A 14,027-nucleotide genomic window follows, 5' to 3' on the forward strand; every position below is an offset into this window, starting at 1 on the left:
CAACACTAGACTCATGGTGGAACTCTAGCAAGTGCTTGGGTCTCAATTTCTACCTTTTCTGAAGATGCCTGTCTTTCAGTCAGGACTTCTTCAATTAAAGCATGAAGAACCACTAAAACATACTAGGCTACACTGCTAAGTGAACACGATCCATTAAATAAATAAACAAGTGGCGTTAGGGACTATCTTCGTGCTGTTGCACCTATTTTTGGAAATGGACATGTCACTGTTTCCACAAACCTTTGAAGATCGCAGTCCTCTGTAATGAGAAACTAGTACATAAGTAAATTTTTACATTATTATAAACTACAAAGAGATTTAATTATCCAATTTAATATTCAAGTCTACATAAAAAAAAATCAATGACAACTGCTTTATTATTAAAAGTTACTGAATTCCATAAAGCACACAATGTAATTTATATTCAACTAACAAAAGTTTGGTACATGTATTTAAAAATATATAATATATAGATTTATGTCTTAACATTTATATTCTATTCAAAAAGCAGCAGCTTTACATATTTTACAACTTGAATTTATAAAATATATACATCCACCCTATTCAAATCCTCAAGCATGAGCTTCCATTCCTATTAATAAAATGCACAATCTGTATTTCTGAATATTGAGAGAAAAATGGTACCAACTAAAAACAACAAATCCACTTTAACTTGAACATGGACTTAATTCTTGGCTACCAGATAACTGACATGATAATCTGTTCGATTAATGATTTTACCCCGAGAATGACAATCAATTTGTATTTATGTAAATAATCTGTGGTTAACTATTAAAGAGACTCGCATTTATATTCATGGTATCTGACATTCTACCACATTCCTCACTAGTCTTGTTTCAGGCTTTAGAATTAGAGAGGTGGGATTATTCAATCTTTCCATTTACCAGGAAATTTGACAAGTGCGGCCACACCTAACAAGCCAAAGCCCAGAACCATGCTTTGCCTTTGAGAAAACTGCTTAGAATTACTGCAGAAGCAAACTTTTGACAAAACCCTGACAAAGTATGCACCAAGAAATAGAACAAGAACTGTTTCTCTTTCTCCCTGTCAACTGCACTCAACTTGCACAACTGCAGTTCTTTAGGTATGGTAAAACATACCAGCTTCTAGTCAAGCTTTCCTTCCACATATTCAAAAATGTCTTCAGATATTATATTGTTTTATAAACAATTTTTTGATAAAACAGTCATACAACCATTCTGGAGATTCATCCTCAACTATCAGTCCCAGTAACTTTTGAGAATTAAAGTCACAGAGAACACCTCAATCATCAGGACGATAGTCAGAACCAGAACTTCAACTTTAAAGATAAAGATCTAAAGTTTGAAGTACATGTTTAGACTCCACGGGCCTCTAATGATAATGATGCATACAAGCCTGTCTTTAATGCAGTTCACGCTGAGAAAATTAAAGTCTCCCACAAATTATTAAAAAAAAAGAAAAAAAGTTCCAAATCTCAAAATGGCTTAGAAACTTAAATGGAAAAAACACTTTTACCAAAACAATTAATTCAATTCATTTGGGCAATATTTAGACTTTGGGAGAGTCACCATCCAAAAAGTAAGCAAAACTCCCTTAATATTAGTATTTAAGAACTAAATTACAATTAACAGCTCATTTATCAAGTAGTCAATTATTCAATAAATTTAGCCACCTACTCTTGAACTGAAATAAAGTATCAGAAATTCTACATATTTTATCTGTAGGAAGGAATCCTCTTATTTAAGAAAAATTTCTGATGTAATTTCAATAGTCTTCCTTCTCTGGATTCCCTAACCTCAAGAAAAGGAAGGAGGAAAGAAGGAAGGAAGGGAGAGGGAGAGGAAAACTTCGGGAAACTCCTGAAGACCAACATAGTGGACATCTGTGAGAAGACAGGAAGAAAAGAAGAGAGAGAAAAACAAGACTGCAAAGAGGATTGGGCCAAGTGGTGCAGATTAAAAGACACCTTCACAGATCTTAATCATGCAAAGGCATTAGCATAACACAGAATCGTGCAGTAGCTGATTTTGGTAACATTGAATCCTTAGAGAAGATATGGGTAAGCCTCAGTTCTTTTAGAAAACCAATTTATATACACTTAATAATCCTAAGCATTCAGCTCGAATATGTACAAAAAAATTAAATAAAAGTGAGATCAAGAAATATAAGCAGCAGTGACCATAAAGGCTTAGAACTAGTGACACTGAATTCTTTATTTAAAAAAATTTTTGAACACACAGTACCTCCTCTTCTCTTCTATTTTTAGGAAGAAGTTGTAACAAGTTTAAATATCTCAATTCTCAAAAACAATAGGCTTTTTAAAAAATAAGATTTGATTACCAGAAACAAGTAATATGTGGTTACATACCATTTTCATATCACTACTCATTTCCATTATTTGTCAATTCATCTTTGATGCAATCTGGAAATAATTAAGCAGTCACTAGATACCTGTTTTAGAATCTGAAGAAATTATTATTCACCACAGGAATCTAATGATATATATTTGCATATATTTAAAATTTCAGAAGGGAAAAAGTAATAAACTATTCTAGTTATTTTATACCAAATATTTATATACCTAGTCAAAACAAATAAGGATTAAGGTCTTTCTCCAGATGAACCGTATATAAAAGCTATTTTTTAGCATTTTCTTTTGGGGATTAAAAAAAGCTTTATGTCCCTGCTAGCTAAAAGGAGGAATTCATACACTACAAGTAAGTCCTTTAGAGGTGAATATTAAATTCCTTAAGAGAACAGCCATAAAATGTATTTTAAAAAATTTATCTTAAAAAACTGAAAACCATTTCTCTCATTAAAATCTATGGCATTAATACCTACTTGACATAATTTTTTTTTTTTTGAAAGGGCACCAAGTTCATGATATAAACATGCAAAATAAGGAAATGAATGTTATCACTGCCTTAACAGAATTTGGCAAACCAGAAGAATGGCCTTAAAATAAATAAATAAATAAATAAATAGAGAGTACATATTGTCTAAATATGAAAGTATAATTCTGTAGGCCTATGTAGCAGACAGTGCCCCATAGAGCAAGGGAAGAGGGAAGTAGCATATTCCTATGTACATTTTCTTGGTATTCTGGTTGTCGTTCAACAACGTGTTACACAGAAATATTGTTTATTATTACAAAGTCATTAATTTTGCTCTCTAGAGCAATGACTTAAGTAAACATCTTATGTCTTTTAATAATGTAACTTACATTTAAAATCAACTTAATTAAATCTAAGTGCAAAGGAGTTTCCAATAATTCCTAAGTTCAAGGGAGTAATGTAACGAATAAAGTGTTATTGCAAATTTTGAATGATTGGTATTTCTATATTTTAGGATATTTCACCTTCTCTTTAAACCGTAAAGTGTACTGAAATTATTTGGTTTCCTTTACTTTCCTCTGCTTCATTTTAATTTATTTTATGATATCTCTAGGTACAGAGAGGGGTATCTTAAAATACTGCTATTTTTATTTTACAAAACTCAACTGAGGCTATATACCACCTATTAATCTACAGGACAGCATTGTTCATCTTTGACCTGGTATATTAATTCCTTTGGTGAATAAATGTCACAGGTCATTTCTTTATAAAAGAACTTTAGTAAGAGGACCAGCATTATGGAGAGATTCCCCCACCCCCACAAATGATCAAGTCAATCAGTTTAGAGTTGTGTAAAATATGAAAAATATATAATTTGTCACTGCAATTTTCATATTAAAAAGCAGTTAAAAACTAAGAGTAGCTCAAGCATTCCAAAAAACATTTTTTGTCTTGGTTAAACAGGGCAACTAATAAGACTGATAGAAACTACTGTGAGAACTTAGGTGTATCTAGTGAAGAAAGAACAAAAATGTGTTTAATTTCAAAAAGTGGTAGTTGCTAACTATAGTATAAACAGTGTCCACAATTTGGTGGCTGGCCATAGTTTTGTTTTTCAAGTTATTTCTACAGCAGACATATTTTTGAAGTCTACCCACCCCTGAGTTCAGCAATTATACTTTTAGAGTGTAAAATTATATGCCCTTAATTAACAACATGTACAAAGCTACAAAATGTCATCTATACAGAGATTAAAAACAATTTTGAAAATACTCCTTGCCAATTATTGATTGGATGGTTTTGCTGGGGTACATACTTCAAACCTTTCAGCCAATTGGCTTTTACTTTTAAGCCCAAATTGATTCATATATTTATTCACTGCAGGATATGTCAAAAAGAGTGCAACAACAGGCATTAGTAAAAATAACATTGTAGTAGAAACAGATTTTTGCATATGTGAAAAGGTAATTTATAAAATACATAATCGCTTTTTAAAAAGAGAACCTAGTTGCAGTATCATTAACTTACATGGTACTGAGAATTGGACGTTTCAACAATTTTTTTCTATAGAAAACTTTATCTAGCTGTAAGCAAAGTCTTTTAAACAACAAGAAAACAAAACTAATCCCTCCAGGAAAAACTGTATGGTTGTGTGAGACAAATAAGCAAACATACCATTCTATAGTGTACTTTTGCCTAAATTTTAAAATAAAAATGTCCACACTCTTTTGTTAAAACATTAAGCCTCTGTCAAAAATGTATTTCTTATTTTAGGGTACAGGATTAAAGGACAAAATGATACTTACAAGTAAAGAAAATTTACAGGAAAAAACTTGACAAAAATTTTCCAATTGAAGTACTGTAACATTCAATCTTGACTTAAAACATAACAAAAGAAACAAAATTGCAAACAAAAACTGTTTATGGATTTTCCAAACATAAATAAATGAAATAGTGTTTAGGCAGTAGGGCTCATGCTGATGGCTAGCAGGAAGTAACAGAGTGTAATCTACTTGGAAAAACTGTTAATGTACAAATAAGCCCAAATTATGGACTGCAGCAGTTGAATCATCACTGCCATTTTTCTTACTTCCAAAATAAAGCCTTGATTAAACCATTCATACCCTATATTACTCATACCTTTACTTCAGATATTGAGGAACTATATACAACAAATGAATTTATTTTCACCATAGGGATAACATATTGTACCTCTCTGCCAATGTTACTTGAAAACCTTCCATGTCAAAACAATTTGACAGCAGATATAAACAATTCAATAAATACGCAATGATCTTTCATTACAGTCCTTTAAAGACGCATGTTAATTCATGCCGTTAACCTTAGGATCACAGTGCATAGAATCCAAATATAAACAGTTGGGGTGACTTTCAAGGTAATGTTGGATCCCTCACTTTATTTATAATCCCACTATAACCAATAAGTTCATTTCATAGGCCCTATCATGCATTAATCATTGGGTGGCAGGAGTTAATGAAAATTTTTCCTGTTAAACGTCCATTGCCGGCAATGAACGTTCCAAAACCGCCAAGGAAGTCATTGTTATTGCACAATACATGAGGACCTGGAACTTTTCCAAAAGCTTAAAAAAATAAAAATAAAAAATGGAATTATATTTGACATTTCCTGACACCTGCATTAATACTGTATGACTAATAAAAGCATGTCAGTTGCCTGGACTGAACCAGCGATCAACATGCGCCCAGAATGCACACGAGTAAAAATGCAGTAAAAGGAAGTAGTCTTCATTGCCTATAGGTCACTTCCAGTCAAAGGTTAAAGTTCAAAGACTGAATGATCAAAGTGCTCATTTTCTCAGTAGGACTATCTTCTGCTAGGAGGATGATAACAGTGGCATCAACAAGTATCATCTTTAAGAAAAGGAGAAAAAAGATAATTAAAAAAGTCAAGCCTGCGTAAGTGAAATCCACAAGTTAGCCTAACATATAAATAATTTCAAGTAGCAAGAAGAACATGATTTATTTGTCTGACTTGCCTCCCCCAATCCTTGCAAATAAAAAGTCCAATTTGTGTTCAATTATATAGTGACAAACACATCAAATTCAATTCTTTCATGGAAATGTAGTTCACACAGATCTTAAATGATGCATTAATTAGTGTGTTAGTTCTACTTAAAATAATAAATTGATATATTTTAGCACATATTCAGGATTTATCTCTCAAGAGTTGTTTTAAGGGCCACAATTTTAAATTATAATGAGACAGGAAGCAAACTCCTGACCAACAGTGTCCTACTATTTAACACAGGATAATACAAGTTGTGCCTTTAGTCTATGAAGGAAATAACTTCACAAATAAGGTGTGATCTCCAAATCAATTAATACATAGTCAATGATTAATTTCTCTATGGAAAATACATTTAAAAATACATTTTTCAGCAAATATAGATACATATGCAAATGAGGTTAAAAAAACTAAAATAATTTCGTAATGACTTCTGGTAGCCTCAACACATCATATTTATGTAAGACATGAAATTTGGGGATTCATAACTTATTTTACAAATTTTATTTCACAAGACATATCTGAAGGATTTATTTTGAGGACTGGTTACTCTTCAGAAAGAGGCTTTAGAAGGAAGACTAGTAACAACTACCCAAGAATTGTGAAAGCTCTCTAAAACATTTCTGAAAAATTGGCTAAAATACTTTATAAAATATCCCATGTTAGGATCAATACATTGTTAATAAAATCCCCATTCCCAATGATTCAATGAGAGCTAAAAACCAGTATATCTGAATTCTCTGCTAGGCAAACTCGTGGAATATTCCATCCCCTGTACATTAAGGGTGATCTAAAGGGTGAAATATATTGGATTTTTAAAATAAATCTTATCTAAATCATTAGAATTCTTTGAAGAAATAATATCTTTAAGAAGGAAGTAAATGGACAGTTTATAGTTTCTAAGTGTCACATGAAAGTATGTTTCCTCAATTACTGTGGAACTTGGAATACAGAGGAGATACAGATGTCATGGATACAGAATATAAAAATGTTAAAACATCACTTTTCCAACAGAGTAATTTATAATATTAGGGTCCTTGAAATTAATACTCAAACTAACCGCCCTTAGATCTCTAAGCTAAGGGACTGCACTAAATTCTGATAGGTCAAACTTTAAGTATCATACCATATGACAATGTATACAATAAAAAGATGAGACAAAATTCAATTTGAACATCATATACCTAGTTAACTGCCAAAAATAAGCTTTTATTTCCAAATATATCATCTCTGATAGGTGACACTGTAAATGTATCTGCATCAGGTTGTTCATTTTGGAAGTTTTTCAGTATAGTGGGCTGCTGTAGAATGTGCTACAATCCACCAAAATGAGTAAGAAATCCATACAAAGCTATTCTCCCTACCCTAATCTCCACTCTGGATCAGAAGTTAAAAAAAAAAAAAAAAAAAAAAATTAGAGGACGAATATGATACTCCCTGCCTTAAATACTCTATCTTTAGAAAAATAAATGTACTAAGTAAGTTTTGAAAATAGAGTTCCATGATCTCTGATAGCTGGACCCACAAGGACACATGGATTTAACATTACAAATCCATCATGGCTGTAAATAACCAAAGAGTCTATGAGCAAATACTTAAGTATGGAGACAAGTATGAGCCAAAGCCAGGCAAACTTTTTCCTAGGAAAAAAAGGCCATCAGTAAGAAGCAAAAAACTCATTTGTTAGCAAAAGGAACACAGTTTCCTAACTAGATGAAAAAGATTACTGAATACCAGGATGACCTACAAAAAAAGGTTGTTAATTTAATAAGATCAAGACAAATATAGGTCTATAAAACATGGTCAAATTACACAATATATCTAACCTCTTGAATAAAGTATTTGTAGCAAAATGAAGGCCTGGAAAAAAAATCTTAGATTAATCCCTTAAACTTTTTTCTGGAACTGTGTAAGCACTTATTAAAACTATACCCTCAAATATAATACACAAATCACCAGTTCCAAAGAGGTGACATCTACCATGGCTAACTTCACTAGGCTTCTGGGAAATATGAGTAGAAGAGAACTATATTAGAAGCATGTCATTTAGTTCTCCCAAGTATAAGAACCATCCCATTATAATGGACACCACAACCATCACGTTATATTGGAAACCACCTCCCTGGATATTCCCAGGGACAAAAGACTAGAAAAAAAAGGAACACAGTAATAAGTCAGTAGATATGAAGTGGGATCCCAATTCTAAGAAAGACAAAAATAAATCTTTACAGTTAGGTTTGTGTCTTAACAGTTTAGGGAATTAAAATTTTACTTTGATGAACCAGTTCAAGAAAGATTTCACAGTAGACAACAGAACTGTTATCTAGCAGGAAATAAAGGGAAAAGGCTGTTAAGCTGCGTAAACATTTGGACTTAGGAATTTAGAAAATGATTTTGTAAGGTAGTGCAAATGAAAAGGTTTACACCTAACATAAGTAGTTCTATAGACTACTATAAGTTCTATGGACTCTATAAGTACTATAGTTCTATAGACAGCTATAAGACAGGAAGAAAAAGAGTTTATCAATACTAGTCTGAGACAATTTTATGTTCCTATCCCCTTATAATCCTTAAAATTTTACAGGTCCAGCTGAATGGAACCAGAATGTAGTTTAAAGTTTTGTAAAAAAAAAAAAAAAAAAAAAAAAAAAAAAAAAAGAGAGCGAGGTATTCTTCTACTCCTCCCCAAACTTATAAACTCAACAGTTTACTGGACATAACATCTAAACATTATGCCAATCTATTTCCTGTAAGCCTAGTTTTCTGAAGCCAATACTCAATAACAGTCTTAAGCTATACTGCTCAATTCTCCTATCACCTTAAGGAAAATGCTTCAAGAACCAGATCAGTACTGCCATTTGTGAAAAGCAATCATTATGAAACTAAGTTATATACATTCAACATGGATCCCAGGAAACAGATGGATATTATTAATGGATTCTATTGGCTATCTTATTGAAATATTTTTATGATTCCATAAAAAGATACTTTTTCTCTTTTTCAAGAACAATTATGTCTGTTGTGATACTGAACTTCAGGCTCATTCATTCATTTGTGCACTAAACTGGCTACCATCTTAGCCCTGAATTATAGGTAAATTCCCCTTATGTATGCGGAAATGAGTTGTCTATTCAAATACCTATTTTGGTTAGTTCCCTTTACTTTTTTTAAACCCTGTTCTCTCCATTTAACCAATTTTTCAAAGCATATGGACCCCTGGCCTTAATTTGCAACACAGAATATTTGTATCCCAATGGCCTTAATTCTTTAGTGAATAGAAACTATCAAAGAATTCTGGAAAACAGGTTGATAGTAAACTTCAAGTAAGTAACAGTAAGGAATGTGTGTTCACATCTCAGGAAATTTTTGCACTTTAATATTAAGGAGCTAGAGAAGAATCTCAAAAGAAATGCAGAAGATATGATACTACAAAGAGAGTAACAGTAGGGTAGCAGTGACTGTCCTACATTTTCAAAGTATACTAACAACGCGGAAGATCACCGATTTAAGTTGAAAGAGGCTTTTTTTTCAAGCACCCAACACTGGTATCTATCTGGCAGCTCAAGTCTGGTGTATCAGCAGAAACCTACTCTTCCAAATCCAGGAGATCTACTGAACTGCTGAATTATTGTTTTTCATTAATAGTGGCATTCATCCTGCAGCCAGGAAGCCCTCTCAAGTGCATAGATATTATGAAACTAAACCCAAACCTCCCTTGTCTCTTTTGATTACAAACACTGACGAACACTCCGACCCACGTTGACCCAAGGACTGTGGAGCCTATACCTGAGGCCCACAATTCTGCTTGGCTTCTAGAAATTGAAATGGTAAGTATTTCAGTAAGTTCATCCAATTCCAACCAAGTCTTTATTTAGTCTCTGGATCTTTTTGTTTAAGTTTGTAGGTCATGTCAGGACACTGGCCTGACCTTGTAGCCCTTTCAGAATTAGATGATGCTAAGAAATAACAAGAGTCCATATTTCTTGGTGATTTGGTGTTATAAGGAGAACATGATTGATCAATGAAGATCTTCTGGAACTAAGGCAGCTAAACAGAAAAACATATAAGCTGACATCTGGAAAACTCAAAACAAAGCTGACGTATTCTGCTTTATGAGTGAGAGTATGATTACCTTTTTATTAAGATTTTTCAAATTCAGCTGTAAGGTCAAGGTGAGCTATTTCTCACATTGCTTATAACTGTCACTCTGAAATGTATAAAGGCAGAGATAATATATGCTACACAGCTGAAATGCTTTAGTTTTTAAAGATGAAGGAAAAGTTCAAGGAAGACTGTCTATACCCACTCACCTTTATGAAAGAGCAGCTGCTCTATCATCTCAAAGTATAACTAGTATTACCCTTTCTTGATTTCATATGATGGTCACTCATGAAGCAAACTGTCGATTTAAAGAGATTCTGGGAGGGGAATGATTCAGGTATGCAGGGTTCAAGCATGAGTACAAAACATACTGAGTTAAGAACAGTCACTGTAAATCAATCTGAGAATGTTTTAAACAGAATTATCTGTAAATGAAAAAAATGTACCTGTACCTGGGACTGGAAACTGAGCTAGAATAGTCATAATTTAGTTGAAATACAATCCAGTCCTTTAAAGATGGCTAATTTTGTATTTTGGGGGCAGGAAGGGGGAGAGACACTTTTAGTCTGTTTATTGGTAAAATGAACTCCTGGACATTAAGAAGCTAATTTAATTTGAAAAGCCTCTCTTTTCTTAGTACTTTTTGGCTAAGGTGGAGAATGTAATAGTCCCACCTATTAAAAGACTTTTTCTATTTTAGTTATGAAAGTATAAATTTCTCAGTTAACAGATAAAAACTATTAACTACGAAAAATAACTTCTATAAAGTGTATTTTGTTTTAAATAATTAATTTTATATTTCTAGTTTCACTATGGGACTTTTCTCCATCTCTTTTTTTTTTAAAGTTTATTTATTTATTTTGAAAGACAGAGAGTAGGGGAGGGGCAGAGAGAAGAGGGAGAAGGAGAATCCCAAGTAGGCTCCACAGTCAGCATAGAGCTGGACATGGGGCTCAATTCCATGACCGTGAGATCATGACCTGAGCCAAAACCAAGAGTTGGATGCTTAACCAACTGAGCCACCCAAGCGCCCCTCTCCATTTCTTATTCAACAGCACATAATGAGAAATTCTGGGAACATTCTTGGATAAAGGACTTCTCATAAGTCCTTTTATCTATATAAGGCAGCATCAGAGGGCCCAAAAGACTGTATCTTTCTGAAATTTCCCTACCAGGGAGTAAGGAAGGGAAAATGTACGAACACACTGAGGCAAGATAGCAGTTTATATGTTCAAATTATATGTATTTTTAAAATTCATCACTCCAAGGCAATTTCCTCTCAAGTTTTATTAGAAAACACAAGTGGCTTAAAATCTATGGAAAAGACAACGGGGCATTTTTTTATGATTAGCGAAGCTGAGTTTGAAACAGAAGGACTATACTATCTTTAGAACTTTGACACTTTAAAACATGTTTGATTTAGTGTGTTTGTCAATATTGATTGACTAATCTGAATTTTTGATGAATCTGGGACTTTCTATGCTAAGATACAGGGTCTGTGACACTCAAGAATTTTTTTTTTGGAAGGAAGAGGTAGTTTGGTGTTTGGTCCTAGGCAAGAGGATGAAAAAGAATGACAAGCCAGCAGTGTAAATTGAATTAAAGGGCTGTTTACTTAAAGTAGGGTCTTAAATGTTTTAGTAGACTTTCAGTGCTCAGAATTCCTTAAGTCTGATTATTAATTCATTTTATATGGAAACCTGTCCTTTTATATCTCAGAATCCCTGTAACGGTAGTCCTCAAGCGTCAAGCTCTATCAGAATTATCTGAGGATACCTTAAAGACTAAAACAAAACCAGCATTCTAGGCACAGTAATAAAGTTTATTAAATTCTTTAAAAGAGAAAGCAATCAACAAGACTTTGCTGAAGGAGTTCCTGAGGGTGTGTGTAGCGGAAGGATTCGTTGAGGTAGGTGTGTTTGTGTGCATGTCTGTGCCTGGAATGAATCCAGGCAAATAGTACATAAGATAACAAATAGTGTGTATTATAAATAATCCTCCACTGAACATTCCATGTATAAAACACTTCTTGTTTTAAAAATGATTTTCTTAGGATTGGGGCACCTAGGTGGTTTAGTCAGTTAAACATCCGACTTGGGCTCAGGTCATGGTCTCGCAGTTCGTGAGTTCAAGCCCCGCATCAGGCTCTGTGCTGACAGCTCAGAGCCTGAGGCCTGCTTCGGATTCTGTGTCTCCCTCTCTCTCTGTGCCTCCCTTGCTCACCCTCTGTCTTTGTCTCTCTCAAAAATAAATAAATATTTTTTAAGAAAATTAAAAGATGATTTTCTTAGGATGGATTCTCAGAAATTGGTAACTCAGACAAAAGTCTTGATCTTAAACTTTGTTAAATATTGTTGAACTTGCTATACCATCAACAAATATGAAAGCACTATTTTTTTTCTACTCTTTACTCTTTTCCAAGATTGCACTCATTTTATACAACTCTGCCAATTTAAAAATAATTTCAAAATATTAAATCTGTAATTATTTTACTGTGAAGTTTTTGGCCAATGCTTTTTATTTTTATTTATTATGTTAAGCAACTCTCATAAATGGTCTTTATTTTTAATAAACTATAAGTGTTTTTCACATTTTTAAAATAAAGGTTGGCTGTGCTTTGAGGTTTTTCTAAAAGGTTTAAATTTTCATACAACTCTTTAACATTTGTGATTCCTTTTGATTTCAGAAATTCTTCCTTCCTCTAGAGATGATCCCAAACTTTAAGAAAATATTTTTCCTTGTTTAAAAAAAAGTACTTAATTCGATCCACAGGAAGTATTTTATATATGAAGTAAAAATGTAAATTTTTCTTTCCCAAAATGATTACCAACTTTCTAACAGGTTAACTTACTAAATAATTTTTTGCCTTCTGATTTGTGACACCTAATTCACCATATATCCAAATCTTATATATAAAAAGGCCTAGGAAAGAGTAATTCTATTTTGATGTCTATTCTTGCATTAATATGTTTTGGTATTTAGTAGACCAATTCTCTTTCATTATCCTTTAGTTCAAAATCCAAATTGTTCTTCTCACCTATTATTTTTTTCCAACTTTCAAGCACTCACCCATCATTCCGCTGGATTTTTACTAAATTATATAAACCTATAATTTGAAAATTATATAATACTAGTTTGTCATCAAATATCTCTATTTTTTGATAGCTCTTACAAGTTTTGTCATTTTTTCTTCTAGGTCATCTATAACTGTCATTAACATGAGTATTTACCTTTCCATGGCTCTTAGGGGCATTCCTCTTTCACTATGCTTTCTAACATGTAACTGTTGGCATAGTGCTATTGTATTGATTCTAGCCATCACTTATCTCAACACCTACAGAACTTTATAATTTAAAAAGTTTTTTTTTTTTTTTTTTTTTTAAATTTTTTTTTTCAACATTTTTTATTTATTTTTGGGACAGAGAGAGACAGAGCATGAACGGGGGAGGGGCAGAGAGAGAGGGAGACACAGAATCGGAAACAGGCTCCAGGCTCCGAGCCATCAGCCCAGAGCCTGACGCGGGGCTCGAACTCACGGACCGCGAGATCGTGACCTGGCTGAAGTCGGACGCTTAACCGACTGCGCCACCCAGGCGCCCCTAAAAAGTTTTTAATTGACTCAAATTAACTCAGGTAACAGAAGGTTTCACAATTGATAGAAAGATAAGGGGGGAAAGATCATACTTTTATTAATTAGCTGTCAGTTCTCATTTCTTATTAGGCTAACATTTAAAAAAAGAAAAATAAAGGAAATGCTCTGATGAATACATCAGAGTGGTTTTGTTCACTCCCTTCAAAAAGTACACTGAAGAGTATAAAATTTTTGTTGTGAATTTCAAATATACCTCTTTAAGGAAGAGGTGAGGTCAGTTTAGAAAAGACTGGCAGTTTTCAATTAAAAAGCTACCAGCACTCTCCCAACAGAATCAGTAAAACAAAAAAATCAGGGAGAGTACTGTATTCATACAGCTACAATCAGAAAAACCACAAATTTTTGAGGGCTAACTATTAGAATAGGAAGAGCTTTATTTAATGGATCATCTC

General features: G+C 33.1%; 1 protein-coding gene across 1 annotated transcript in view; it reads right to left on the reverse strand.

The window, feature by feature from the left end:
- Nucleotides 1-359: 359 nt before the first annotated feature.
- The window catches only part of UBE2W (ubiquitin conjugating enzyme E2 W), a 74,370-nt gene continuing 60,702 nt past the window's right edge, over nucleotides 360-14,027 (reverse strand). Inside the window, exon 6 of the mRNA XM_058699871.1 lies at nucleotides 360-5,728. Within this exon, the coding sequence (XP_058555854.1) occupies nucleotides 5,715-5,728 (14 nt within the window). The 3' untranslated portion in view covers nucleotides 360-5,714. The remainder of the gene's footprint in view (nucleotides 5,729-14,027) is intronic.

Source organism: Neofelis nebulosa, chromosome 14 (assembly GCF_028018385.1).
Source record: "Neofelis nebulosa isolate mNeoNeb1 chromosome 14, mNeoNeb1.pri, whole genome shotgun sequence".
Classification (NCBI taxonomy): domain Eukaryota; kingdom Metazoa; phylum Chordata; class Mammalia; order Carnivora; family Felidae; genus Neofelis; species Neofelis nebulosa.